We start from the raw sequence: 26156 nt of genomic DNA on the forward strand, positions 1-26156 counted from the left end.
TCCCTTAGCCCAAAGCAGCAAGCCAAGATGGCGGAGTACTGCCGACTGATCTTTGGGGATGCCCTTCTCATGGAGCCCCTGGAAAAATATCCAGTAAGCAGTTTTGATGTTTGTCCTTGAAGGAATGTGTGCATTATTGATGAACAAGGTTGAGGGAAAACTTACTTCCTTTTCATGTTTATGTTTCTTGCTAAGATTAATGCAGTTGATGATGAAATCTTTGACAAGGAGGATACCAGCAATGGGCACCCCCCCAAGGGTGCAGGAAGTGCCTCTGCTCTCTTCCTCTTCCCACGCTCTTCTCTCTCACTGGCTGCCTGATGAAACTCAATCAAGAGTGCAGATTTCCCAACAATTACAATCAGCCCATAGAAACAGTCCAAGAGGACAGGCCTCTGCTCACTCCCAAGGAACCTCATCACACCCCTTTGAGATGAGTGGGTTGGCAAAACAGGACACTGCAGGTGGCACAATGTCTTCTTGGCCTGTCCCTGCTGTCTGCTCTCTATTTCCTTGCATGCACCTTTTGGTGTGGCACAACTCAGGTCGCCTATTGCCATGATGATATCTCTGTTTTAGGAAGGAAAGCAGCAGAAATATCCTAAAGTAACATTTTCCTTCCTGCACCCTTTTGCCTGATCTCCATGCATTTTTAAGTGAGTTTATACCAGTCCCTACACTCATTGCAAGCCAAGAATAGAGGACCAACTTAGGCATTCTATAGATTTTCTCAAAGTAGCCTATCTTGTGGCTTGCACACATGCTTTCTGATATAATATCTAATGACCCTCTCGTGGGAAATTGATTTTCCCATTAGATGTACAAACTTGAAAATTCATAAATGTTCAGATTTAGTACATCAAATCTACCAGTATATTTCTATGGTCTTATTCATGTAGAAGGTGTTGCAAAAAAAAAAAACAGTATAGTAATGAAAATATATCTTTGATGTAAAAAAAAAAAAAAAAAAAAATAGCGCCTGTGCAGGATACACTAAGAGTTTAATGAGCAGTGTTGAAGGTGGGGAAGAACAGTCTAGACATTTGGTATCCAAAGCTGAACAGGGGGTCTGGGGAGGGGATCTGAAAGAGGGAGCAGTAGTTTTAAAGAGTATGCCTTTCATTTCTACTAGCTGGAATCTGGAGTTCCTCTTCCAAGCCCTATGGAGTTAATGTATAAAATTTTGGTGAAAAATAAGAAGAAATCACACAAGTCATCAGAAGGAAGCGGCAAAAAGAAACTCTCAGAACAAGCCTCCAACACCTGCAGCGACTCCTCCAGCATGTTCGAGCCCTCATCCCCAGGAGCCGGTGAGGGGCTGGTGGGCTCTCCCCCTCATGTTCTGTGTTGGTTTAAGAATTGCTGCTCTGGGCTGTGCGTGGTGGCTCATGCCTGTAATTCCAGTACTTTGGGAGGCCAAGGCAGGTAGATCACAAGGTCAGGAGTTCGAGACCCTCCTGGCCAACATAGTGAAACCCCATCTCTTTGGTGGCCAACATGGTGAAATCCCATTTCTTTGGTGGCCAACATGGTGAAACCCTGTCTCTTGGCAAAAATGCAAAAAGTAGCTGGGCGTAGTGGCATGTGCCTGTAGTCCCAGCTACTCAGGAGGCTGAGGCAGGAGAATCACTTGAACTTGGGAGGCAGATGTTGCAGTAAGATGAGATCTAGTCACTGCACTCCAGTCTGGTGATAGAGCAAGACTCCATCTCAAAAAAAAAAAGAATTAAAAAGATTCTGCTGCTCTGAAATTAGCTTTGAAGGACTTTGAACATTCCTATTTCTGCACAGTTTTAAACTACTGGTTTTCTCTTGCTGCTACCAACTTAGTGGCTTAAACCAACACAAATGCATTATCCTCTATCCTGTAAGTCAGGAAGACCCCTGGGTTTCACTGGGCTACCCTCCAGGTGTCGGAGGGGCTGTGTTCCTTCCTGGAGGCTCTAAGGGAGAAGCTGTTTCCTTGCTTTTTCCAGCTTCAAGAGGCCACCCACATTCGTTGGCTTGGGGCTCCTTCCTCCAGCTTCAAAGCCAGCAAGGCTGCATTTCACTAACCTTTCTTTTGTGGTCACATCTCCCTCTGACCACAGGCAGGAAATGTCCTCTGCTGGCAAGAACTCAAGTCCATCCAGATAATCCAGAATAATTGCGCCCATGTCAAGGTCTTTAACTCCATCTCACCTGCAATGTCCCTTTTGTCATGCAAGCTAACATATTCATGGAGCAGAGACATCTCTAGAAGGTCATTATTCTGGCTACCATGTAAGCCAAATAGTCTTCAGAGTGACCATATGACTTTGAGCTTCATAATGGGAAATATTAACTATAGAACTGAGCGCTGGATGCATTGTCAATGACAATATGCTGAAGAGTTCTGGGCATTTCAATCTTTTCATGTTTTGAAGAGCTTTTTAAAATCTGTGACATGGCAAAATTGCTTAAATTATCTTTCGAAGCTCCTAGAGGATGCCTAATATCATTTCTTTCCCTTTTAAATTAAGGTCGAAATAGATTTCTGTGGTTGATGAGAAAAGAATTCAGTGGTCACTCATTTCCTTTGGATTATTTGTCATTTAGTCTAATTTATCTTCCAAGTTCAGTCAGAAGCTTGGCAATCTGAAGACTGCATTCCAGACATCTCCTGATTGCAGGGTGATTAAGTGGAAGAAACTTTAAGCTTGACTCTAGGAAGTTTTTCAGTTGTAAGTTAAACATAGGAGCAATCAATTTGGAAAACCACTTAGCAGTGTCTGTAAAAGCTGAATATATGCAGTCCCTGTACCTCAGGTGTTCCATTCCTAGGTATATACTTGACAAAGATGTGTATTTAGGTTTACTAAGAGACACGTACAAGAATTGCTTAAAGCAGCGGTATTCAGAATAGCCAAATACTGGAAACCCAATGCCCATCAACAGATAAATGAATTATGGTATATTCACACAAAGGAAGAATATGCAGCAATGAGAATGATCTATAGCTAAATGAAAACTATGGATGAATCACTATAAATAAACATAAGCTGAGCAAAGGAAGTCAGGTACAAAAAAACTACATGCTGTATGATTTAACCTATGTAACGTACAAAAAACAGGCAAAACTAATTTATGCTATTAGAAGTCAGGATAATGGGTTCCCTTGGGGGAAAAGCAACCAGAAGAGAGCCAAAGAGCCTTCTAGAGATTGGTTATATTTTGTTTCTTGATCTGGATATCACTTACTCAGACGCGTTTATTTGGGAAAATTCTTTGCACTGTGGACTTACAATATGTGTACTTTTCTGTACGCCTATTATGCATCAGCTATAAGATTTTAAAATAATTAAAATATAAACTCTAGGACAATCAGGGTTAAAAAAAAATGTAGCCTGAGACTCTGATTTATCTTTTCTTCTATTTTTCTGTCTCAGTTGCCTGTTTTTTGTTTAGATTAAAATCTTTATCAACAGACATTATATAATTATTTGAAAGGGTTTGTCCTGTAGCTTGTGAATGTGGACTTTCATCATTATTGTGCAGGTCTCTCAAAATTTTTTCAAAAATAATTTTTGTTCTCAGTAAAAATGTTCTCTTTGAAGTTTGGAAGTGAATATCATTAACAGGCCTATCATTCACACCTATTTCCTAACACAACTCTATCCCTTGAATGCTAGCAAGCAAACCTTGTCATCCTTTGCATGTGGATGCTTGTGTTTTTTACCATCTGCCTTTCCCACTACCAGTTCTCTTCCTCTTATTAACAGGATGCATAACACAAATGACGATTTTTACAGGCTGTGAACGTTATTGCTTAATACAGAGAAAGGGCAACAATCTGTTAGTTATTCAGTAGATTTCCTAAGCTAGCCCTGTCATCTCTTATGCAATCAATGGAAACTTTTGGACATTTTAATACGTAGGTAGGCCCCTGAATAAAGAGCACTGCTAATTTACCATTTGGTTTGTAGATATTCACAGTATTGGGAACTCAGTAACTTGAAAAACGTGAAAGGTATTGTATTTCAAAGCTAGTTGACTTATCATGACCCCCGTAGGCCAGATGCCTCTTGCAGGATTCAGCCCTTTGCTAGTAGACTTATCCTAACGAACTAGGGTAAAGTAAGATATCTTTTATAGTTCAACAAGATTCCCCGAACATCCCTCCAAAGATTTACAAGAGAAATATCAGGCTTCTGCTTTTTCCAGTAAAGCAAGACAAATTCTTTCTTTCCCACAGAAACTAAAGAATGACCTGATTGGCTATTTGAAATGACTGTGAATTGTTGGGTCCTATGAAGTATTTTGTAGAAAGCTCTGCCAAAGAATTTTTTTTAATTACTTAATTAAAAGAATCCCCTCTCTGATTTTTTTTTAAAAGGTAATGAGAACTTGGGATAAATTTCATTATAAAAATGCTTAAGTGGCAATACCCTAAAAGAATGTGTCTCTAATATACTAGTAAGACACGTTTTATATCCAAAATATAATCAATTCACCTTATTAACTAATACAATATCAGCGTTATAAAGTGGTTGTATGTGGTTTTCCTTAATAAACAATCCAATACATAATAACCCTTGTTGGTCCCAGAAATCTTTTCTCCCCTGGAGATTTTTAAGCAATACTTTTTTCAGTGCTGTCATTCAGTAATTGAACTGTGTCAACCAAGTGAAAACATTTATAAGCTTCTCAGAGGACAGTGCAGTGGTACTGTCTCCATTTATATATAGATCGAGTAGGGCAGCTAACTTTCAGAAGGCTGGCAGCGGGCGGGGGGGTGGGGGGGGGGGTGCAAGTTATTTCATTGTTGAACCATTATTGCCATCTATTGGACTCATCATGCTATTGCATCGTGTGAACCCTGGAAGATAGTAGTTAAATCAATTTAGAACTTTCGAACCTCGTTGACTTTTTAATTGAAAATCTTTTTTATATAATGGATTTTACTGGGTCTGACTGAAGCCCATAGCTATGGAAGAATGTAATGCTTCATACTGATGTGAATATTTAACCTAGCAGAAATATCCACTAATTCTTCAGGGGAAAAACAATTTATTTAATTACTTGTATATTGGCTAAATATGTAGCTTTAATTACTGTATATTGGCTAAATATGAAGCTGAATTATTTCTGATGGAGTTAGATTTCCAATCATGCTGATATTTAAGGATGCACCCATGTTATCCTGACCTCTTAAAAAGAATATCAGCATTTTCTACGATATGTGCTTTGTTGTGATGACAATACGTCCATCAAATAAGCTTGCAGACAAATATTAGGATAAAGTTGGCCCTTCACGATTATTGTGTAGGGAGTTTGCTGCCAAAGCCCCAGAGTTCCTGCCCCAGCTCCTAACTTCTTTCACTACTGCAAGGTCCTCTCTGGCCTTGGGGAAAATGTCAACACAAGATCGCTGAGCTATGTGCTGACCAAGCATTGCATGGAAGAGTTGGGGCTTGGGAAAGAAGGGAAAGGTGAAGGAGGGATAATTTATTTGTTTTCGGGGTCATAGAGACCCTGAGAGAGTGTTTGTATATCAAAACAAAATACACGTACAATAGAAGGCAAACTGTGTTCAATGCCATATGTTTAAAAACATATAGGGAAAAAATATTAAGACAAGCATTTTTTAATAGAATTTTGAAAAATTTAAGTGGTATTTATGAACAAATCCAGTTTAGGAAAAAAATCTATATTTAAAAGGTCAGTATAATTTCCTATAACGAATGAAGTTTAAATCCCTGAAAAAAATAATTTTAAAACCAACAGAAAGCCCAACTTCCAAGGAAATCTGTAATTAATTTTTGATAAAATATGTGTTACAAGTGCTTTAAAGCTAAATGTTGAAATGTTGACATCATGATCTGTTATTAAAATTTGACAGGAGAAGCTGATACGGAAAGTGACGACGATGATGATGATGATGACTGTAAAAAATCTTCAATGGATGAGGTGGGTACTTAGGGTTTCTGGTCCCAAAGGCATTCCACCAACCTGTACCCTCCTGGATCTGTCTCATGGTCACTTTCTGCCATCTAGTGGCAAAAAGTAAATTTGTGCCTTCCAATGACCAGCTTCAATTTTTGATGCAATTAAATGGCTTATGAAATGTTCCAAAGACCAGAGAAGATATGCGGTTTAGAAAAATGCTCAGAACTGTGACATTCATTGCATTGTTGTAATTTTGGAACACTAGAGCTACCTATTTATATAAACTTAGGCATCCCGAGTAACTTGATTAGCTCAAAAATATTAAGTGCACAGAACCTAGAAGAGAATCAGAAGCAGGTCAATCGGAATTTTGGAATTTTAGAATTTTGTCTTAGCAAAAGTTTATACTGAAATGATCTCGGAAACAGAGTGAGACCTCATACCTTTAAAAACAAGTTAAAATGAAAGATAAAACACATCCAGGTGCAGTGGTGTACACCTGTAGTTCCAGCTACTAGGGAGGCTGAGGGAGGAGGATGGCTTGAGTCCAAAAATTTGAGGCTGCAGTGAGCTATGATCACACCACTGTGCTCCAGCTTAGATAACAGAGCAAGACTCTGTCTCTCTTTAAAAATACATATTTTTAAGTTTATATTGAATCTGCTTTCAAATTTGTTAGATATGTTCTGTCTCAGCACTCGTAGCTCTACAATTTAGTAAAAATGAAACAAACAATAAGCTGCTCTTACTTCATGTCCTTCCTCTTAGAATTATTTTTTAATGTCTAAAGTTTTGTTTAATTATGTTCCCCCACTAAATTTCAATTTTTAATTTCCAGGAAGAAAACAACTTACCGTGTCTGGCAAAGTATATGTTCCTGAGCATGATTGCAATTGTGTATAATTTCTGATCAGTGATTCTAAATAATTTTTAAACTCTCTTGCTAATTGGATAGTCCATTTGCAAATGAATGTTTCCCAGTTAACATTTGACCTAAATATTACTCCCAGAATTTTTATAAGACACTCATCTCCATGCATCCTCTCTTCTAAAAGTGTGAGAAAATGTTAGATCACTCTACAGAGGGCCAACTTGTGCCAACACTGTATTATTGGTTTCCTTTTTCATTAAAAACTCTAGCAAAGTAATATGCCATATCTAATAATAGCAAAAGCAACGTAAGATTGTACCACTTGCCAGGTACTGGTCTAAGCTCCTTCACATAAATTAACTTATTTTTTAATCAAAAACCACTATATGCTGTAGGAACTGATTTTATCCTGATTTTACAAATGAGTCAACTGAGGCACAGAGCAGTTAAGTAAGTTGCCCCAGGTTGCCCGGTTTCTAACTAGTGGACTTGGGATTCAAAATCAGGCAGGCTAGCTCTGGAACCCGAGCCATTAATCCCTGCACTATACTACCCTGCTTGTCTAAGACACACCAGGAACCAAGAAGGCAGGGAGGGAGGAGTGTTGATGAAGGAAAGCAGGAGTTGTTTACCCACCCCTGCCCATTTCCACAAAGCAACCTTTTTTATTAACAATTTTCAGTTCATTTGGTGGTCACCTGCCTAATAATTTTCTTATTGTGCAGTGAATTCTTAATTTACTAATCTGATGAGAACACATGGACACATAGAGGGGAACCACAGACATGGGGCCTAACTGAGGGTGGAGGTGGGAGGAGGGAGAACATCAGGAAAAATAGCTAATGGATGCCAGGCTTAATACCTGGGTGACAAAATAATCTGGACAACAAACCCCTGTGACATGAGTTTACCTATATATATATATATACCCCTGAACTTAAAATAAAAGTTAAGAAAAAAAAATTACTAACCTTAGACAACACCTATGGACCCCCTGCAATAGAAGATGAGCTATAGCTCAGTACTTCTCAAACTTTGATGGGCATTCCAGTCACCTCAGTAAAATGCAGGATCTGAGCCTGAGGCCTGCAGAGGGGCTAAGATCAGGCATTTCTAGGAGGGGGCAGGGGGTACGGAGTGATTCTGCTGGGGCCGTGCTGCCAGCCGCCATTCAACCTCCCACCTCCCTTCTTCCCTCCCTTTTATCAAATGAGGTGTTGCTGTTGCCTTTCTCCTGTAATGATTTTTCTTTTTGTAATTTTCAGAAAGGGAGGGATGATTATCTGCATGCTTGAGTCATGTTGTCATTTTCCTAGGAAAATAACTGATAATATAATGCTGACTCTGGCAATGTCTTCTGTTTTATTCCTACTTCCAGGGGACCGCTGGAAGTGAGGCTATGGCCACAGAGGAAATGTCTAACCTGGTGAACTACATTCAGCCGGTCAAGTTTGAGTCATTTGAAATTTCAAAAAGTAAGTTTTCCCTGGAGAAAAACCCCTCTTGTAGCATATAATGATTATATTTTAAATGCAGAGTAATGGGACCAAAGAATGTTACCCTTAATAGAGCTATTTATACTTTTGAATATATTTTTAAATATATGTACATTTTGACTGTCTTGTTACCTTTACACATATATATAATAAATATACATGTATTGTAATATATAAAAATAACCATATGAGAAAGTGCAATTGGGAATTGTACTTTGCTTTTTGTTCGCAACGCACAGTGACATCCATCTATTACATAAGTGATAATGTTGAAATAAACTATTTCCCAGAAGGGAAGCAGGCAGAGACTTGATGAACCCTGATAATTAGAAATAGAACCAATTTATCTATATTCCATTTGACCAGCACATTTTGTATGTTTAGAATAAAACGCATTAACTTCACATCACTTTGTGTTTTCCCTTTATTCAACTATACATCCATACTTATGCAAATAAAAATATCATCTTTACCCAGAAAAAAGGGTTCTTTTATGAAAATGCCCCTTGTATTTGTATGAAGTGTAACATGTTATCAGATTAAGGGAATCCTTGAAACTTACTAGCTGCTTATAAGGGTGTGCACTAAAAACAGAAATGTTGCCTAAATGTACTAGCTTCTAATCAAGGATGGCTTTGCAGCTGTATTAAAATCCAAGCCTCTACAAAACACACTTGTTTATATTTGTATAATTTTACAAAAAGTCTTCACTTAGTGATATATGGAATCTAGATCTCTACAACAAAGAATTCAACTTCCAAGAGTTTATATATAATGATTTCTCAACATTTAATTCGATGTCCTAATTTCTGATATTTCCTACAAGTTCTTTTATTTGAAACATCCTTGCGTAGTTATTTTTATACCACTGTAATTTCATTGACTGCAAAATGAGTTTCTCTAACTCATTAGTTAAAGTTCCAAGACAAGTAGCCAAGTGTGAGAAAGAGCCGATATATTTAGATTCGTCAGAACCTGGAAACAACAGCACCAGCTAGACTCATAAACAAGCACTTTTCTCCATGTGTTTAATATGATTTTATAATCTTAAAAAAAGAATATTCAACATATTTTACCAAGTACCTATTAATGTTGACTTAATTTAATTAATAGTTATTCTTAATTTAATAAGTCATATAAAAATAGATTCATGATGGACCAAAATAAGACAAGCCAAGGTTTGCCTCAGAGTGGATTGGAGAAGATGAGAAGATGGATAAAGAAGCCTGGAAATCATTAAGAAAAACGAGGTTTTAATTTTGAAAGAGAGGTCAAAGAGGGAAAATATCTCAAAGATAAGTCAGTTTAAAAAATTTGGAGCTGTATAACCACCCTGTGCGATACTTATCTAAAATACTGCTCATAATAGTTGTTTTTTAGTGGGGACGAGGGTAGAAAGTGACTCTTGGTCTTTCTAAACTAGGATAACTTTGTTTTGTTTCTCTCACTTTAATTGGAGGCTTGAATTTCACTTTCAAGATGTTTCTCTTGTGTTTAGCACATCCTCCTCTCTGGTCTCCATTTTATTTCATACTGTGTTAGTCGGTTCTCGTGCTGCTATGAAGAAATATCTAAGACTGGGTAATTTGTAAAGAAAAGAGGTTTAATTGACTCACAGTTCTGCATGGCTGGGGAGACCTCAGGAAACTTAACAATCATGGTGGAAGGCAACTCTTCACAGGGCAGCAGGAGAGAGAATGAGAACAGACAAGGGAAATGCCAGATGCTTATAAAACCATCAGCTCTCATGAGACTAATGCATTATCATGAGAACAACATGAGGGAACCACGCCCATAATTCAATTACCCCCACCTGGTAACCCCCTCTTGACACTGTGGGTATTACCATTCAAGATGAGATTTTGGGTGGGGACACAGCCAAACCATATCATGTATCTAATATGAAAATGAAGCCATGAGACTGGAAAATTTCCAAGGATCTTTCTGTTTTCAAAGACCATAATTCTGTCATATTAGTTATTTGAACAAAAAAGTATATACAAACTGATAAGGTGACAATGTGGGTATGAGAGAGATAGCACCTAGCACAAGCATTCCCATGGTCTCTTTTGTTAAACCCCACATTGGCCCTTATCAGTTTGTATATACTTTTTTGTATATACAAAATCTGGGTGAATTTAGAACAAAAGATTCCCACAGGGTCCCTGCTCTTTTGACAAATTTTTTTATTGCCACACTATACTTATCTAAAATTCATTTATGTCCCTAAATTACAAAAGCATAAGTAGCTCTGACCCAAGTAGCAAATATTAGAAAAGACAACTAACAAGACTCAGCTTTTGTTACAGGTAGATAGTGCACTAGAAAAAAAATTAAATATTAAAGTTACATTGAGGTTTGTTTGCTCTCAACTTCACTGAACATTTACCCATTTCTTTTATAAGTTATAATTTATAACAATGAATTGTATTTCTCATCTTCCCTTTTTTTGTTTTGTTGTTGCTTAACTCAGAAAGAAATAAAAGTTTTGAAATGTCTTCCTTCGTGGAAACCAAAGGACTTGAACAACTCACCAAGTCTCCGGTGGAATTTGTAGAGTATCCTTGATTTGACGAATGGCTGCAGAATGAACACTGCTGAAGTCTTGTGCTATTTGTTCATTTGGTTTTTTAATAAGGAGAAAGATGCATAAAATAGCTTAAATATATAGCCTGGGGCGGATAAATAGTTTCAGGTATCATTTACAGTGCTGGGCGGGGTAGTCTGGCCTATGGAATAAAAAACTGGTCTTGGAATAAAGGAAGCCTAGATTTCAAGGTTGCCTTCACACCACCAAGCTCTGTGTCTTTTGGCAATTTGCTTAATCGAGACTTTCCTTGTCTATAAAACAGAAGTAATGATACTATCTTTATGGTTTACTCTTTGGATTAGGTACAACATATGTAACATGAGTATGCATACTTTACACATATGTAAGATATATGTAAAGAAATATATGCCTGACTTGGCATCTCACATACTTATATGTACCATATGTCCAAATAGTAAAGATGATGATGATGACATTGTAAATATAAATATACATTACTAAGAATGGATTTATTGATATTACTGACAACAAAAATTTTTGCTATTGTCCATGAACTAAAATAAAGTGAAGCAGGCTATTACATTTCTTTCATAAAATTAACACTAAATATCACAAAGTGCTCAATTTCATGTAGTAAGTCCTAGAATAAAGTTACCTTTAAAATTCATCAATGGAAGAAGAAATAAATGTTGACTCCATAAATAAAGTCCTGCTAGAAAATTATCATTGTTAGTATTCATTATTGACTGTGTGATAGACCTTGTCTTAGCTCATTCAATTCTCACAGTAGGCCGGGCGCGGTGGCTCAAGCCTGTAATCCCAGCACTTTGGGAGGCCGAGACGGGCGGATCACGAGGTCAGGAGATCGAGACCATCCTGGTTAACATGGTGAAACCCCGTCTCTACTAAAAAATACAAAAAACTAGCCGGGCGAGGTGGCGGACGCCTGTAGTCCCAGCTACTCGGGAGGCTGAGGCAGGAGAATGGCGTGAACCCGGGAGGCGGAGCTTGCAGTGAGCTGAGATCCGGCCACTGCACTCCAGCCTGGGTGACAGAGCGAGACTCCGTCTCAAAAAAAAAAAAAAAACAAAAAAAAAAATTCTCACAGTAGTCCTATGATGTAGAAATTGTTCAATCTATTTTATAGATGAGGAAACTGAGGCACAGAAAGACAAAATAACTTGTCCAAGGTTATTCAGCTAGCAAGGTTGAGAGTTGAGGTTCAATTTCATTTTGCCTAGCTCAGAATCCTAACCAACCTTCACCTAACTTGGTGATAGGAATTAGTCAGTCATGTTTTAAAGACATAGCATGGTCCAACAACTACAAGATTCTTAGGATGGAAAACTGATGATGATAGGAACCAAAATATGAAGCAAGATCAGAAACTTCCATGATACATTGACCTTATTATCAATTATAAAGAGTACCACAGTCTTGGCAAATAGCATTCCCAGAGAAAATTAATAAAATGAGCAGACAGCATTTCAAAAATAGCTATACAGTGCATATTATCTACTTCTGCCAAACACAATATCATTCTTTCAAATGATTTAACACATTCCAGCCTCCTTGTGTGTCCTTAGTCATTAAGTCCATCCTTAATACTCTCCACAAAATCACATTGACTTTGCCTCAGCCACTTTTTGCTACCTCATTGACTTTTACCCACGGGGCTCTGCAAAGGTGATGCTATGCCTATGTGATAAGAGCATACTTATTATGTTGGTTTAGAAAGCTTTTTGCATATTTGATATTACTGACAACAAAAATTTTTGCTATTATGCATGAACTAAATTAAAATGAAACAGGGTATTTAATTTCTTTCATAAAATTAGCACTAAATATCCCAAAGTAGCCCAATGAGATCATCAATATTTACTTCATTTTCCAAATGGAGAAAGATGGAAGATAGCTTCTTAGTTAGTATTACTGACTAAATATTTTTATAATTGTATTCACTACTTAACATGATGGTCCAGATATAACAAAATGCAGCTTAGCAGGATATATCCAAAAGGAACACGTGTGGATTCATCCAACTATATGCCTCAGCTCTTCTGGAATGCAGGTTGTCAGATGGTGGCACTTAATTTCCAGACAATGGGTAAGTACATGCTTGTTCCCATTCTGCTATAAAGTCACATTGCCAAGTGTCCAAAAACCATTCTTACATAATTGGGAGAGAGAAAATTGCCAGACTTGATTGAAAAAAATAATAAAAGCAAATTTCAATGAAGGGAATATCCATGCATAAAAAAAAGTGAATTTTGAAAATCAAGACATTTTATTCAATTATTCTGTAAATGGATCTTTATTTCTGCAGGTTTTGCATTATTTTTCAAACAAAAATTTTTATACTTTTAAAAATAATACATATTTATTTTGAAAATAATGGAAAATTCAGTAAGTATTTTAAAAATGAACTGCCAGGAATGCTACCAACTCAGAGATTCCACAGTGTTGACTTTTAGCTTTGTAATCTATGTCTTTTTTGTCTACATATAAATGCTTTTTTATGTAACTCCTCATTTAAAATAAATACATATATATAATTCATATATACATATATAAACATACACTCACTTAAGGGCCATACACAGACATGAATTTCAATAACTTCTTACTAAGTGTATTTCACAATTCACTAAAAACTTATTTCTATTCCCTAAATTTCTTTTGGAAAAGATTTTAAAAACAGAATTACTAGTGTTAAAAAACGTGAAGGTTTTAATTACCTTTATGAATATTGCCAAATTGTCTGTAAAAAATGTTGCGCTACATTACTCCGCTGTTGGCAAAGTTTAATATGAGGTGGCTTCTTATTTGCGATCTTGGTGATTAAGTATTATCATTAAATAATAATAATAGTAATTAAACTTCAGACAAAAATCTGTTATTCTACTGTTATTTTAAATTCATTTCTTGAATCATTATTGAAATTGAACTTTTAAAAATATGTTTCTTGGTTTTTGTATTTCTGCTTTTATGAATTACATATTCAGGACTATCATCAATTTTCTTGTTGATTTATAACAGCACTTTTTTATTTAAAGGGTATAATGTCTTTTGTGAACCAGACAAATTCATCGGATCGGGTCGGGCTGATTAATGTTTAATTAAAGTTCTTGGTTTACTTGTGTGATTACAGCCTTCTCACCCCAGGATGAGAGCCTTATGCTCCCATTTTTCCCATGGTTTCTTTTTTATTTAGCCTTTTCATCCATCAGAATTTAATTTTGGTCCATAGTCTAAGTGAGATCAATCCTTTTTTTCATCCTAAACAGTCATCCCACTGAACTGGAATTACAAGTTAATAGATGCAGCCTTTTTCATTGTGGTTGTTAATTCAGACCCATTTTTTTTCACTTTATATCTTTTCCATTAATAAATTTGTCTGCCTTCTGGAATGCAATAACTCACTGTTTTTTACTGTATTTTATAATATGGGTTAATACCTGGAAGTGGTGATTCTCCTTTACTACCATTAATTTTCAATTCCTTTTTTGCCATTGCCAGTGGAATTCTTATTTCAAATAAACTTAATCTAACTGTGTTGTGTTTACTTTGACCACTAAAAAAAAGAAAACTATTTTTTAAATCATATTAAATTTATAAATTTATCTGACAAAAGCTGACACCTTTTTAATTTTTACTCTTTCTGTCACAGGAAATATGCTTTTCTCTTTACTTTAAAATTTTTTGTGTTTAGTCCCTCAGCAAAATCACTTGTCTTCATCAGAGGTGTACTTTTCTTAGATTGGCTCTTTCTTTTTATTTATATTATATTTTTAACAGATTGTTTCTGGATATTTATATTTGTATGTTTATTTATTTTATAAATTATTATATTTTACAAATGATCATCTTCCTAAATTCTTATAATAGCCTATTTTTTTGCAGTACATTCTATTGGAATTTTTAGACACACAAAGACAGTAATTTAATCATATCTCATTTCTCTGCCTGCCTTATTTATTGCTTTGGCCTGACCATTCTAAGGTATTAAATGAGGGTTCCGAGTGGGCATCTTCCTTTTTTTTCAGTAGGAAGTTCAACATTATGCCTTTTATTAAGTATCTATCAAGCTCTAAGTCACAATTAAGAGCAATTTGCTAGATATTTATGGCTTTTTAAAATCAATTAATTTATTTTTTATTGATACATAATAGCTGTACAAATGTTTACAGTACGTATGATAATTTGATACATTTATATAATAAAAGCAGAGTAACTGGGATATCCATCACCTGAAATATTTATCTTTACATTAGAAACAATCGAATTGTTCTCTTCTAGCTATTTTCAAATGTACAAACTATTAATGTTAACTATAGTCACCTCCTTGTCTATCAAACACCAGGTCTTACATCTTCTATCTAAGTGAAGAGTGGGCATCTTTCTCTTCATCCTGATCCTAATATAAATTTCAGTGTTGTGATATCATCAAGTCAGATATTGGCTGTGTCTTTGAGTCAGATATTCTTTAACATACTAAAGGACATGGGTCCTATTTGAATAATGTTTTAGAAGTTTGTATTGAATGTTATTAAATGTCTCTTGGACATCCATTGGGATGCTCAAATGTTCGTCTTTCAGACATAAATGTGATAAGTTATCTTAATAGATCTCATTTCCTATTATATAATTATCCTTTTGTTCCCAAGGTAGGCTCTACTTATTTGTTGTGTATTATTTTTAGAATATATGACTTGCTAATGTAATTTTCAGGCCTTTGAAGCTAATTTTTTCAAGTGTCATAAATCCATTATTTTTCTTGAAATTTTGTCCAATTTTGGCATCATAGTTATGTTTATAAAATAATAGTTTAGTAAGAGAAAATTTCACTTTTTTTTCTGCTCTAAAAATGATTTGTTACATGAAACTTTAGAATAATTCTATCATCACCTCCTTATTATCCACATAGAGATGAGTTGTGACACAGATAACCTGGAACAGTTGACAACTTCCCAGATTCTTTACAACTTTAATATGTATTTTTTCACCCTATCAATTGCAATATGTGTGAACGTTCATTTGATGCACTGAGTCTGAGGAAAATTTTGACCAGTAACCTTTGATTGCTGGAAGAGTCTATGCATAATTAGATATTCATTGTAAGTAATCACAGAAGTGCAAATTTTTAAAAAGTAATTTTATGTACAAATTAAAAACCAAGAAAAGGAATGTCGGAATCCTCTTTTAATGAGGTATGGAGAAGTCCATTCTCAAAAACATGGCTTAGCAGTATAAGCTGGCTTAAGCTTTTGGAAGGGCATTTTAGCAAGGCATCAAAGACAGGTTTTCCAATGTGGACATCATTTGTCCCAGAAATTCTACTTATAAGAAAATCACTGATGATGGCTTCAAAGATTTCACCACAGTGATGTTTATCAAAACATTATAAGGGTGAAAACTTAGAAAAAACATAAATGTGCCCAAAAGGGGACTGATTAAATACATTATATTCTAATATATGCTTTAAGTATTAGAATACTATATTTAATATATTATATATTAAATGTATTAGAATATAATTATTATGTTATGATATATAATATAGAATAATTATTAGTAAATATATTAGAATAAATAAATTATATTATAATATATATTATCTATAGTATATAGGTATAATATGTAATATAGATATATAATATATAATATAGACATATAATATATAATATATAATAATAGAATAATATATCTAATATATTAGATCTATTATATATTAGATATTTTATATATACTATATATAATTATATATAGATACTAGATACATTATATATGTATATTATATATTACAATATAATATATTCTATTATATATTAATATAATATTTAATACATAATATAATATCTAAATATATTATTCTAATATATTTAATCAAAGGAATTTTAGAAAGCTGTTATAATTAAGGCAGATAAATATTAAATGAAATCAACATACTGTATGTCAAAATATATTTGAAGTGGAAAAGCAGACTGTACACCCCCCTGTTGGCAGTGATTATTTCTGGATTTGGGGATTACAGGTAAATTTTTTTTCTTATCTGTGTTTTCTACATTTCTACAATAACTAACTCTCTTCTAAAGGAGTACAGTCATAAAAGTAGACCGTGATAAACTTAACTTTACAATCTTACTTTCTTATCCCAAATATAGATAAACTCACAATAAGGCTTGTGTTTTTGATACTCAGACCTGGCTATGCAAATAAATATGGGGATGTATGAATACAACGGAAAGAGTGGCTATAGATTGAAGCCAGAGTTCATGAGGAGGCCTGACAAGCATTTTGATCCATTTACTGAAGGCATCGTAGATGGGATAGTGGCAAACACTTTGTCTGTTAAGGTATGTATTCCCCATCACAAAAGCGTTCCTAACAATAGTGTTGAATTTACAATGCATAAAGAAGTGGCTTAGTCATTACAAATTTAGTAACTAGCAAAGATTCTACTTTCTTCCTACATTTTTTTTCTCTAAAGATCACATTAAAAGTTTTCGTAGGCCACATGGATAAGATAAAGGGACTGAATCTCATTCTTAATGATAAAAATCGGACTCTAAATCAATAAAATAAGTTAGAGAGACTCGTCATAACCAATTCTCTTTTTTGGTGTAACTATCCTACTGTGAAATTTACATGATAATTAGTGGCCCATATTGGAGAGATTTTCTGGTCTTTCCCCCCCCCCCCCCCCCGCCCCGCTTTGGTTCTTAGCAAAATTAGAGAAAGAACATTCCCTCAATAAATTATCAAATATTAAACAAAAGCTTTCAAGTTACTTTAAATGGTTTTTTAAAATCTTCCAGAGCATTCAGAGATTTTAAAACACATGTTAATGATCTTTAAATAAAAGAGTTGCTTTATTAAATATTTATGTATATATTGATATATATACATATACATATATCATAAATATATAAAATCATATATATACATACATATGTATATCTGACCCTAAATAATTCCAAATGATTTTTTATTCTTTGAAATTGATTTTATAGCAGATATAATTTTTTAGCTATCAGAAAATATTTTTAATACTGTGAAAGGAAAATCAATTTTTTAGAATACATTTTTACATGGATTCTTCATTGTTAAAGCTTTTCAAAAATATTATCTGTTTTCTGTTTAACTGAATAACTACAGAACTAAGAAATTTTTTTAATGGACATAAATGCAATTTTTTGATTAACCTTAAACAAAGGCATTTGAAAAACTATGTAAAAAACTTTCTATAACAGCTTCACTAATTTCTTTCTACCCTAAGCAGTTGAGCACATTTTTACCTTAAAACTTTTGTCACTTTATATCAAGGGTTAAAGAATAAAATTTCAATGAAGTGTCTCATAATTATATCTTTTGAAATTACTTCAAGCCACATATATAAAGAGTTCAAGTTGGCAGAATTAGAGTTTATTTTAGGAAACTGTTTTCAGAAAAGGCTGTTTAATTTCTGTCAGGTGTGATTAAGATAAACTCATAAGCTTCATGTACTGATAGAATGCTGCTTTTAGAATCGTTTTCAATTGTTACAGTTCGGTTGAATTAATAACATTTTTGTCTTGTTTGTAGATTCGTCTTGTTTTGAATGTATTTGTTTGCTTTTTTTTTGTCTTGAAAATTCTACTGTAACAGTAAGCAATTATAAAACAATGACACAGAAGCAGGAAAGTATGTTGAGTTGTGAAGGGGAAATAACTGAGCCCCAGACAAGTGTAACCTGCTGCTCCTGTCCAGAGATGCTGTTCCAGAGCTGTCAGTCTCCCCAGAATGGACAGTCCTCACTGCAGTAGAGCCCTACCTTTCACATTATAGCTAGAGCCAAGATGCAGATCATAACTTTCCAATTATGCCTTTGTTTTCATTTTCTGGCATAGATTTTATAATGTCAGAATGGACTTATGAGCTTACACAATGTTGTACCATCCTATTTTACTGATGAGAACATTGTGGTTTAGTGTCATGAATTTAGTATAGGACTCTACTTTGGTCAAACATCTTAAACACACAAAATCTGTGCATCTGAATTCCAAGTAGGACTTCTAGAACTTAGAAGTTTTAAACATGTTTTGAAATGTCTGCTCATTTTATAGACATGGTTCTCACGAAGAACCTCAAGTTAAACAAAGAGATTGTTGCTAGCAGGTCCCATACACTCAAGCCAAAGAGAACATACAGGGGAAATGAGTTGTCCCAGGATAAATTCAGAGAGCCTTCCTGATGACTTTCTCTCACATTACTCAGAATTTGTGACCACATCAGCATGTAACTGACTTTGACTTTACTCAACCTTTGATGGCTATTCTCACGCCACCGTTTTGTCTGATTTCTGGCCCGGCCATAATTCTGTCCCCTTTCACAATCTTGAGCTCAGATTGTGAGCCCAGCCGTAATGCTGTTTCCTTTTCACAATCTTGAGCTCAGAAAGTTCTTGACCAGTAGGCAACTTTCTTGTAACCACCTAACCCGGATTCACCAGGTTTGCTCTGTCGGCACTTGCTTCCTGCTGTTCACCTTCCTAGTATACAGCAGAAGCACATCTTGTTTGCCTCCATTAACCTTTATGACAGCTAATGGATACCTCAGGTTTTGAAAATTTGGACAGAAACAGAGGCAGACCTGGAAGACATTTATAAATATGTAATATTAAAAATCTCTTTTAAGTCTATAATATCAATTAGTTCTGTAGCTAGACAAAGAATACCTAACTGTAGATGGTGACACCATGTGAGATTAGGGGTACCAATAAACTGATCTTGATGGTTTAAAGTGAATACTTGTTCATTTATTCCTCCTACAATACTTTGTCTTATTAATTGACTACTTCTAACCTTACCATTTTCAATATCCCTCTACCAATCTGTATTAGTTCATTTTCACAATGTTATAAAGAACTACCTGAGACTGAGCAATTTATAAAGAAAAGAGGTTTAATTGACTCACAGTTCTGCATGCCTGAGGAGGCCTCATGAAACTTACAATTATGGTGGAAAGTGAAGGGGAAGCAAAGCACATGTCACACGAGGGAAGGAGAGAGAGAGCAAAGGGAGAACAGCATGAGAGAAACCACTCCCATAATCCAATCACCTCACACCAGGTCCCTCCCCAAACGTGTGGGGATTACAATTTAACATGAGATTTGGGTGAGGACACAGAACCAAACCATATCACAACCCGTTAAGTGAAAGGGAAACCATATTTCTACTCTTGCTTCTATTCCATTTTGCTTACAATTCAACATTTGCCAGCAGCATTTGTGGCTCTTTAAAGTATTCTCTTATGTCTGTGTTATTTGCATATCAAAAATCCTTATGGATTGATTGATTTATTTTCTAGATTATATCAGGTCAGTTTCTTTCTGATAAGAAAGTCGGGACTTACGTGGAAGTGGATATGTTTGGTTTGCCTGTGGATACAAGGAGGAAGGCATTTAAGACCAAGACATCCCAAGGAAATGCTGTGAATCCTGTCTGGGAAGAAGAACCTATTGTGTTCAAAAAGGTTGGTCACATGTTCTTGATATGAGTTATAACTGCATTTTCAGGTGTTTTACACTGAGAAAATAATGAAATGGTGAATTACTTGTTGTTTAATTTGGAAATTTACACATTTATAAAGCAATTACCCTTTGAAAGCCATTCTGAAAACTCTTCAAGAATTCTGTTGATCACTTGTTTGGATTTTCAGAATTGTATTGTAAATCAATTCATTCTAGTATGCCTCAAATGGACAGCCATAAAAACATATACATTGAACTCCTATCATCTGATAGTACAAGTGATAAATGATACTTTTTAATTATAACTCAAATGAAGTAGAGTGGAAGTAGGGAATAATGTAGTGGCTGAGAGAAAGAAAATTCATACGTCCTTTAAAAGGAATATTATTTAAATTCCCCAAAATCTCTAGCCTCTGAGAGCTGGTCATTCAATCTTGTCTGGGTTCCATCTAATAAAATTGAAACCTTTCACACTCAACTGGGCCCTTCTCTTTCTTCACCAAAAAGCAAATCTTCTTCACACATGCTTATCATGTAAAGGAAGAAAGTAAGTTCAGTGGGAAGTAGAATTTTTACCCTACTCTTTGCTTTTTTTCTGGCCAAAATACCTACAAAGCCAGTCTTCTGCAAGGAGAATAGCTATATGGAAACTCCCTGTGCTCTGAGATTTTTCCATATGTTAACTGAGTTTAATAATAATGTTTACTATAATGTTTACTTCTTAGGGTTATTATGAATATTCCGTAAGTAAATACGCTAACCACGCTTAAGAAATATCTAGCACAATGAAAATATTCAATAAATGTGAGTTTGCTGGTTTTGTAAACAATACATTTTTAAAGAGATAGTTGACTTCATGTTCTTGACATGAGATATAACTGCATATTTTAGATGTTTCACACTGAGGAAAGAAATGAGTAGTTGCTCGTTGCTTACTATGGGAATTTACAAATTTATAAAGCAATTGTACTTTGAAAGTTATCCTGAAAGTTATTCTTGTTTTTCGGTGGTGGTTGTTTTCACTTTTTTCTGCTGTCACTTTGAAGATGCAAAAGTAATTTGCTTTGAAAACATAAATGAAATATTCACATGGTGATAAGACCACTGAACTCTTTTTGTTTAAAGATAGAACTTTTGTCATTTCCACATTGAGAATGTTCATGTAAAAATAAAACAGCCTATTTTTTTTAACAAATGCCTCATTTAGGCAAGGTGATAAAACACAGATGAAGCCCTATCTCTGACAACCCATGTCTTCTCCTCTGACAATGAAATTTATAAGGCAACATCTCAACTTTTTGTCTAAAGTAGCTAAGTAGAAACTTCTACTTGGATCTGAAAAGGTGGTCCTGGCTAGGCGCAGTGGCTCACGCCTGTAATCCCAGCACTTTGGGAGGCCAAGGCGGTGGATCACCTGAGGTCAGGAGTTCGAGACCAGCCTGACCAATGTGGTGAAATGCTGTCTCTACTAAAAAAAAATACAAAAATTAGCCAGGCGTGGAGGCGTGCACCTGTATAGTACTAGCTATTCAGAAGGCTGAGACAGGAGAATTGCTTGAACCTGGGAGGCGGAGGTTGCGGTGAGCCAAGATCATGCCACTGCACTTCAGCCTGGGTGACAGAGCAAGACTCTGTCTCAAAAAAAAAAAAAAAAAAAAAGACAGAAAAAAGAAAAGAAGAAAAGCTGGTCCTGATTGAATAATACCTTTCTAATTATTTCTTGGAATTGTTCATTCGTATAACCAGATGTGTCCTTAATGTCCTTTGTAGGTGGTTCTTCCTACTCTGGCCTGTTTGAGAATAGCAGTTTATGAAGAAGGAGGTAAATTCATTGGCCACCGTATCTTGCCAGTGCAAGCCATTCGGCCAGGTATGGATAGTGTGCTGAGAAACTTTTAATCAAAGTTGCAAAGAAAATCATCACTGCTTAAAATATTACTAGAAAATGATTTAGGAAACTATTTTCTGCTTTGTAATTTTGTTATGTAACAAGAGCTATGAGATTTAGTTACATGTTTTTGTGGCATGTTGTAGTATTAACATATTAGTCAACTCTTTCAACAATAATTATGTGTAACAAACAATCTGAAAACTTATATGCAAGTATTTATCTTCATGCTCATAGGTCTGTGGGTTGACCAGGTTTGGCTGATCTAGCCTGGGCTCAGCAGCATAGCTGTGCTTCAGGTTCTGGGTTGGGTCTATGTCTGTCCCACACGTGCTCACTCTGGGGCCCAGGCTGAAGTGGCAGTTCCTTCCACAATATGGACTTCTCTTGGCAGACCATTGGAATACAGAGGGCCAGTCTAATTCTGCATGAGCATTTTAAGCCTGTGCTTACACCAAAATACTAATATACTGTTGACCAAAGCAGAGCTTAAGCACAAGTCAAGAAATCACGTCAAAGCTGAGCATGGCGGCTCACCCCCATAGTCTCAGCATTTTGGGAGGCTGAGGCAGGAGGATCTCTTGAAGCCAGAAGTTTGAAACCAGCCTGGGCAACAGAGTGAGACCCTGTCTCTACAAAAAATAGTAATAACAATTAAAAAAAAAAGAATTCATGTCAAGTATAATTCTGTTATGGGGGCAAGTTTGGATCAATAATTCAGTCTATGACATATGATTTTGAATTCTCTTTTGTAGGAAAAAAAAACATATGGTTGGAAAGGAAAAAAATCACAATGAATGTTTTCTTTTCTGATGAGAAAAATAATACCTTATCATTCATAACTGTTATTAAAATGAAAAAAGTGACCTGTTTTTCATCTAAAGTAACCTGAAATACATGCTTTCGTCACATAGATGTGCATACTTATAACTAACATTGGGAAGGAAATATGTGCTACACAGCATTATTCTCACCTTCCAGGCTATCACTATATATGTCTAAGGAATGAAAGGAACCAGCCACTGATGCTGCCTGCTGTCTTTGTCTACATAGAAGTGAAAGACTATGTGCCAGACACATATGCAGGTAAACAACTTAACTCAAATACCCCTTTACTCAAAGGGGCATTTCTGTCTGGGTCACCATATATTTTTGGGTTAGTGGAAGGAAAACTGAACCAAACAAAGCAGGAGATTCTGGCTTCAGAATTACCCCTATTTTCGTATGTGTGTTTAGAGGTAAATTGCTTGAGCCATTGTGAATACATTTTAATTTAATGTGTTTTAATTAAAATCACAACACCTCAGTTTTTTGAATATTTATTCCCTGGTAGTCTTATTCTCATGGGCCCAGCACTTACCAACTCATGTTATCCATTACAACAGATGTCTAGGTCTGTACACTGAATTTGTCTTCCACCAATTTTAGAATGCTGATTCTTTTCATGAGTGACATCCTAAATTTAAGGAATTAACCAAGAATCATAAACATAAATGCTTATAGTGCCAAGTAGCTTGGGTGTAAGACACTGGGGAGTACTGGAGACCATGGTAAGCTTGTGGCACATGGTCCATCCACAGCTGGCAGCCATAACTCATTCCAGCTAGGTACTGCCATTCAAATGATAACTATATTGCCAAATCATTGGGTTGTCTCAACAGTCTGGAAAGCAGGCTTTTTATATGAAATGTCTCCATTTATGAAACATCATTTGAGCCAAATAGGACAATTGTGTGGGCCATTGCTGGAATGGATAGGCCCCTCAAAAAGAAACTAAAGGATCAAGAGTATTGAAGGATCCTGAGTTGAAGCCTGTCCAGTTTGACTCTCAGAACTAAACTCTTAATTTGTCTCTTCCTGAAGTTTCAACAGAGTCCTAACCCTTGTCCATGTTCAAAGTGTTGGTTAGAGGAGTGGATAGTTGTATGGGTAGATGGAAGAACGGAAGATGGATAATAACTGAGTGGATAGATGGATGGATGGGTGGGTAGATGGGTGATGAATGAATGCATGGACTGATGGTCAGACAGATGAGTAAGTAGATGAATGATGGATAATCAATACCTCCAGGACCTTTGATCTAAAATGTCTCTTCCCTATTTAGATGTCATTGAAGCTTTATCAAACCCAATCCGGTATGTGAACCTGATGGAGCAGAGAGCTAAGCAATTGGCTGCTTTGACACTGGAAGATGAAGAAGAAGTAAAGAAAGAGGTGAGAGGGTGTTTTAATCTCACATACAGCATTAAGCATGATTTCCACACCTACTTGTTGGCTTTGTCTAGGTAATATAACATACCTCAGGAGAAGAAATAGCACATTGGAACACTTTCATGGAGTTCAGCATCATGTCACAGAACATCTAGATGACTGACTTAAATTTTTCACATTTCATTTTCTTTTGGTGTTCTGTGGATACCATGAGCATCTTATCTTGTGATAAAATTAAACTGTACACATCTTGCTATTTCCATTGAAACTTTCTACATGATTTCATGCCAATTAAAGGTGATAAAGGCACTTAAAAAGGAAGATAATCATCAAATCATTTAAGGTTTCCCTTTGTCTTTAATGTAGTACACAGGATTTTCAAAGTGCTTTTCTGATTTTTTATAATACGTAAAACATGTAACACAATACCTGGAAAATAGTATGAGCCATGAAGAGTCTACTATCATTATTAGATGGTTTATTTACATATTATAATGTATGTCCTCCAAATAATTGATATATTATTCCAAATTAGATGTCACAATGCAACACATAATTAAGGAAGGATCTAAAAATAGTAGAAATGAAGTTTAAAAATACAAAGCTTCTATGTAGACTGGCAGTCTTTTTGCTTTTAAAAAAGTGAATTATAGCTTGATTATTAAAGGTGATACTAATATTAAAAATAGTGATAAAATTTTGCTATTTTATATTTTATTCAGAGGAAAAACTTGAGAAAAAAGATAGAAAATGGAGAACTGTCAGTATTGGGGGAAAAAACCTTGAAAATTGTTTTAATAACTATAACTAATAGTTATCCATTAAATAGTTCAGTTAAATAGTCTATTAAAGTTGATATTGTTCATTAAGTAATGCTTTTCTTATTTCAAAAGCATTCTAGATTTATCATAGAAAATTTAAAACATAAAAATGACAAAAGAAAACAACAAAGAAATCAACTGTAATTCAAATATCCCTTCCACTCAGAGATAGCCACTGTGAATATGGGTGTATACATATCTAGCCTTTTTATGCACAACTGTTACTCTTTCATAAAATGGGATAATATTCATAGTTTGTGTTGTAAGTGAAAATAAAAGTATTAAGTATCTCATTGTCCATGTCGTTAAATATTCTTCTATGACATGACTTTTAATAACTCATAACCTTCTATCATATAGCTCCACCATAATTTAATTACTAAGCCCCCAATTATTGGATATTTGCAATGCTGCACTATTTTATTTTATTTTATTTATGGGTACATAGTTGGCATATATGTTATGGGGTGCATTTGATATTCTGATACAGGCATACTGATTTTTGTACACTAATTTTTAATTCTACAACTTCACTGAATGTTCATCAGTTCTAATAGCTTGTTGGTGGAGTCATTCGGTTTTTCCAAATATAAGATCATATCATCTGCGAACAGGAATAATTTGACTTTTTCCAATTTGGATGCCCTTTTTTCATTTTCTTGTCTAATTGCTCTAGCTTGGATTTCCAGTACTATGTTGAATAATAGTGGTGAAAGTGAGCATCCTTGTCTTATTCCAGATCTCAGAGGAAAGGCTTTCAGTTTTTCTTCATTCAGTTTGATACTAGCTGTTGAACTGTTATATATGGCTTTCATTGTGTTGATATATGTTCCTTCTATACCCAGGTAGGGTTTTTTTGAGAGTTTTTACCAGAAGGGATGTTGAATTTTATCAAAAGCT

The 26156-nt window shown here is 35.2% G+C and overlaps 1 protein-coding gene across 2 annotated transcripts in view; it reads left to right on the top strand.

Annotated features, from left to right (window-relative positions):
- The window catches only part of PLCB1 (phospholipase C beta 1), a 753090-nt gene that overhangs the window by 585432 nt on the left and 141502 nt on the right, over positions 1-26156 (top strand). For both annotated transcript variants that reach the window (XM_025399458.1, XM_025399457.1), the window contains exons 13-23: positions 9-93; positions 1133-1310; positions 5861-5928; positions 8157-8253; positions 10748-10832; positions 12808-12932; positions 17027-17181; positions 20174-20338; positions 22107-22206; positions 23206-23310; positions 24329-24438. In XM_025399458.1, the coding sequence (XP_025255243.1) occupies positions 9-93; positions 1133-1310; positions 5861-5928; positions 8157-8253; positions 10748-10832; positions 12808-12932; positions 17027-17181; positions 20174-20338; positions 22107-22206; positions 23206-23310; positions 24329-24438 (1273 nt within the window). The remainder of the gene's footprint in view (positions 1-8; positions 94-1132; positions 1311-5860; positions 5929-8156; positions 8254-10747; positions 10833-12807; positions 12933-17026; positions 17182-20173; positions 20339-22106; positions 22207-23205; positions 23311-24328; positions 24439-26156) is intronic.

This window comes from Theropithecus gelada, chromosome 10 (assembly GCF_003255815.1).
Source record: "Theropithecus gelada isolate Dixy chromosome 10, Tgel_1.0, whole genome shotgun sequence".
Lineage (NCBI taxonomy): Eukaryota > Metazoa > Chordata > Mammalia > Primates > Cercopithecidae > Theropithecus > Theropithecus gelada.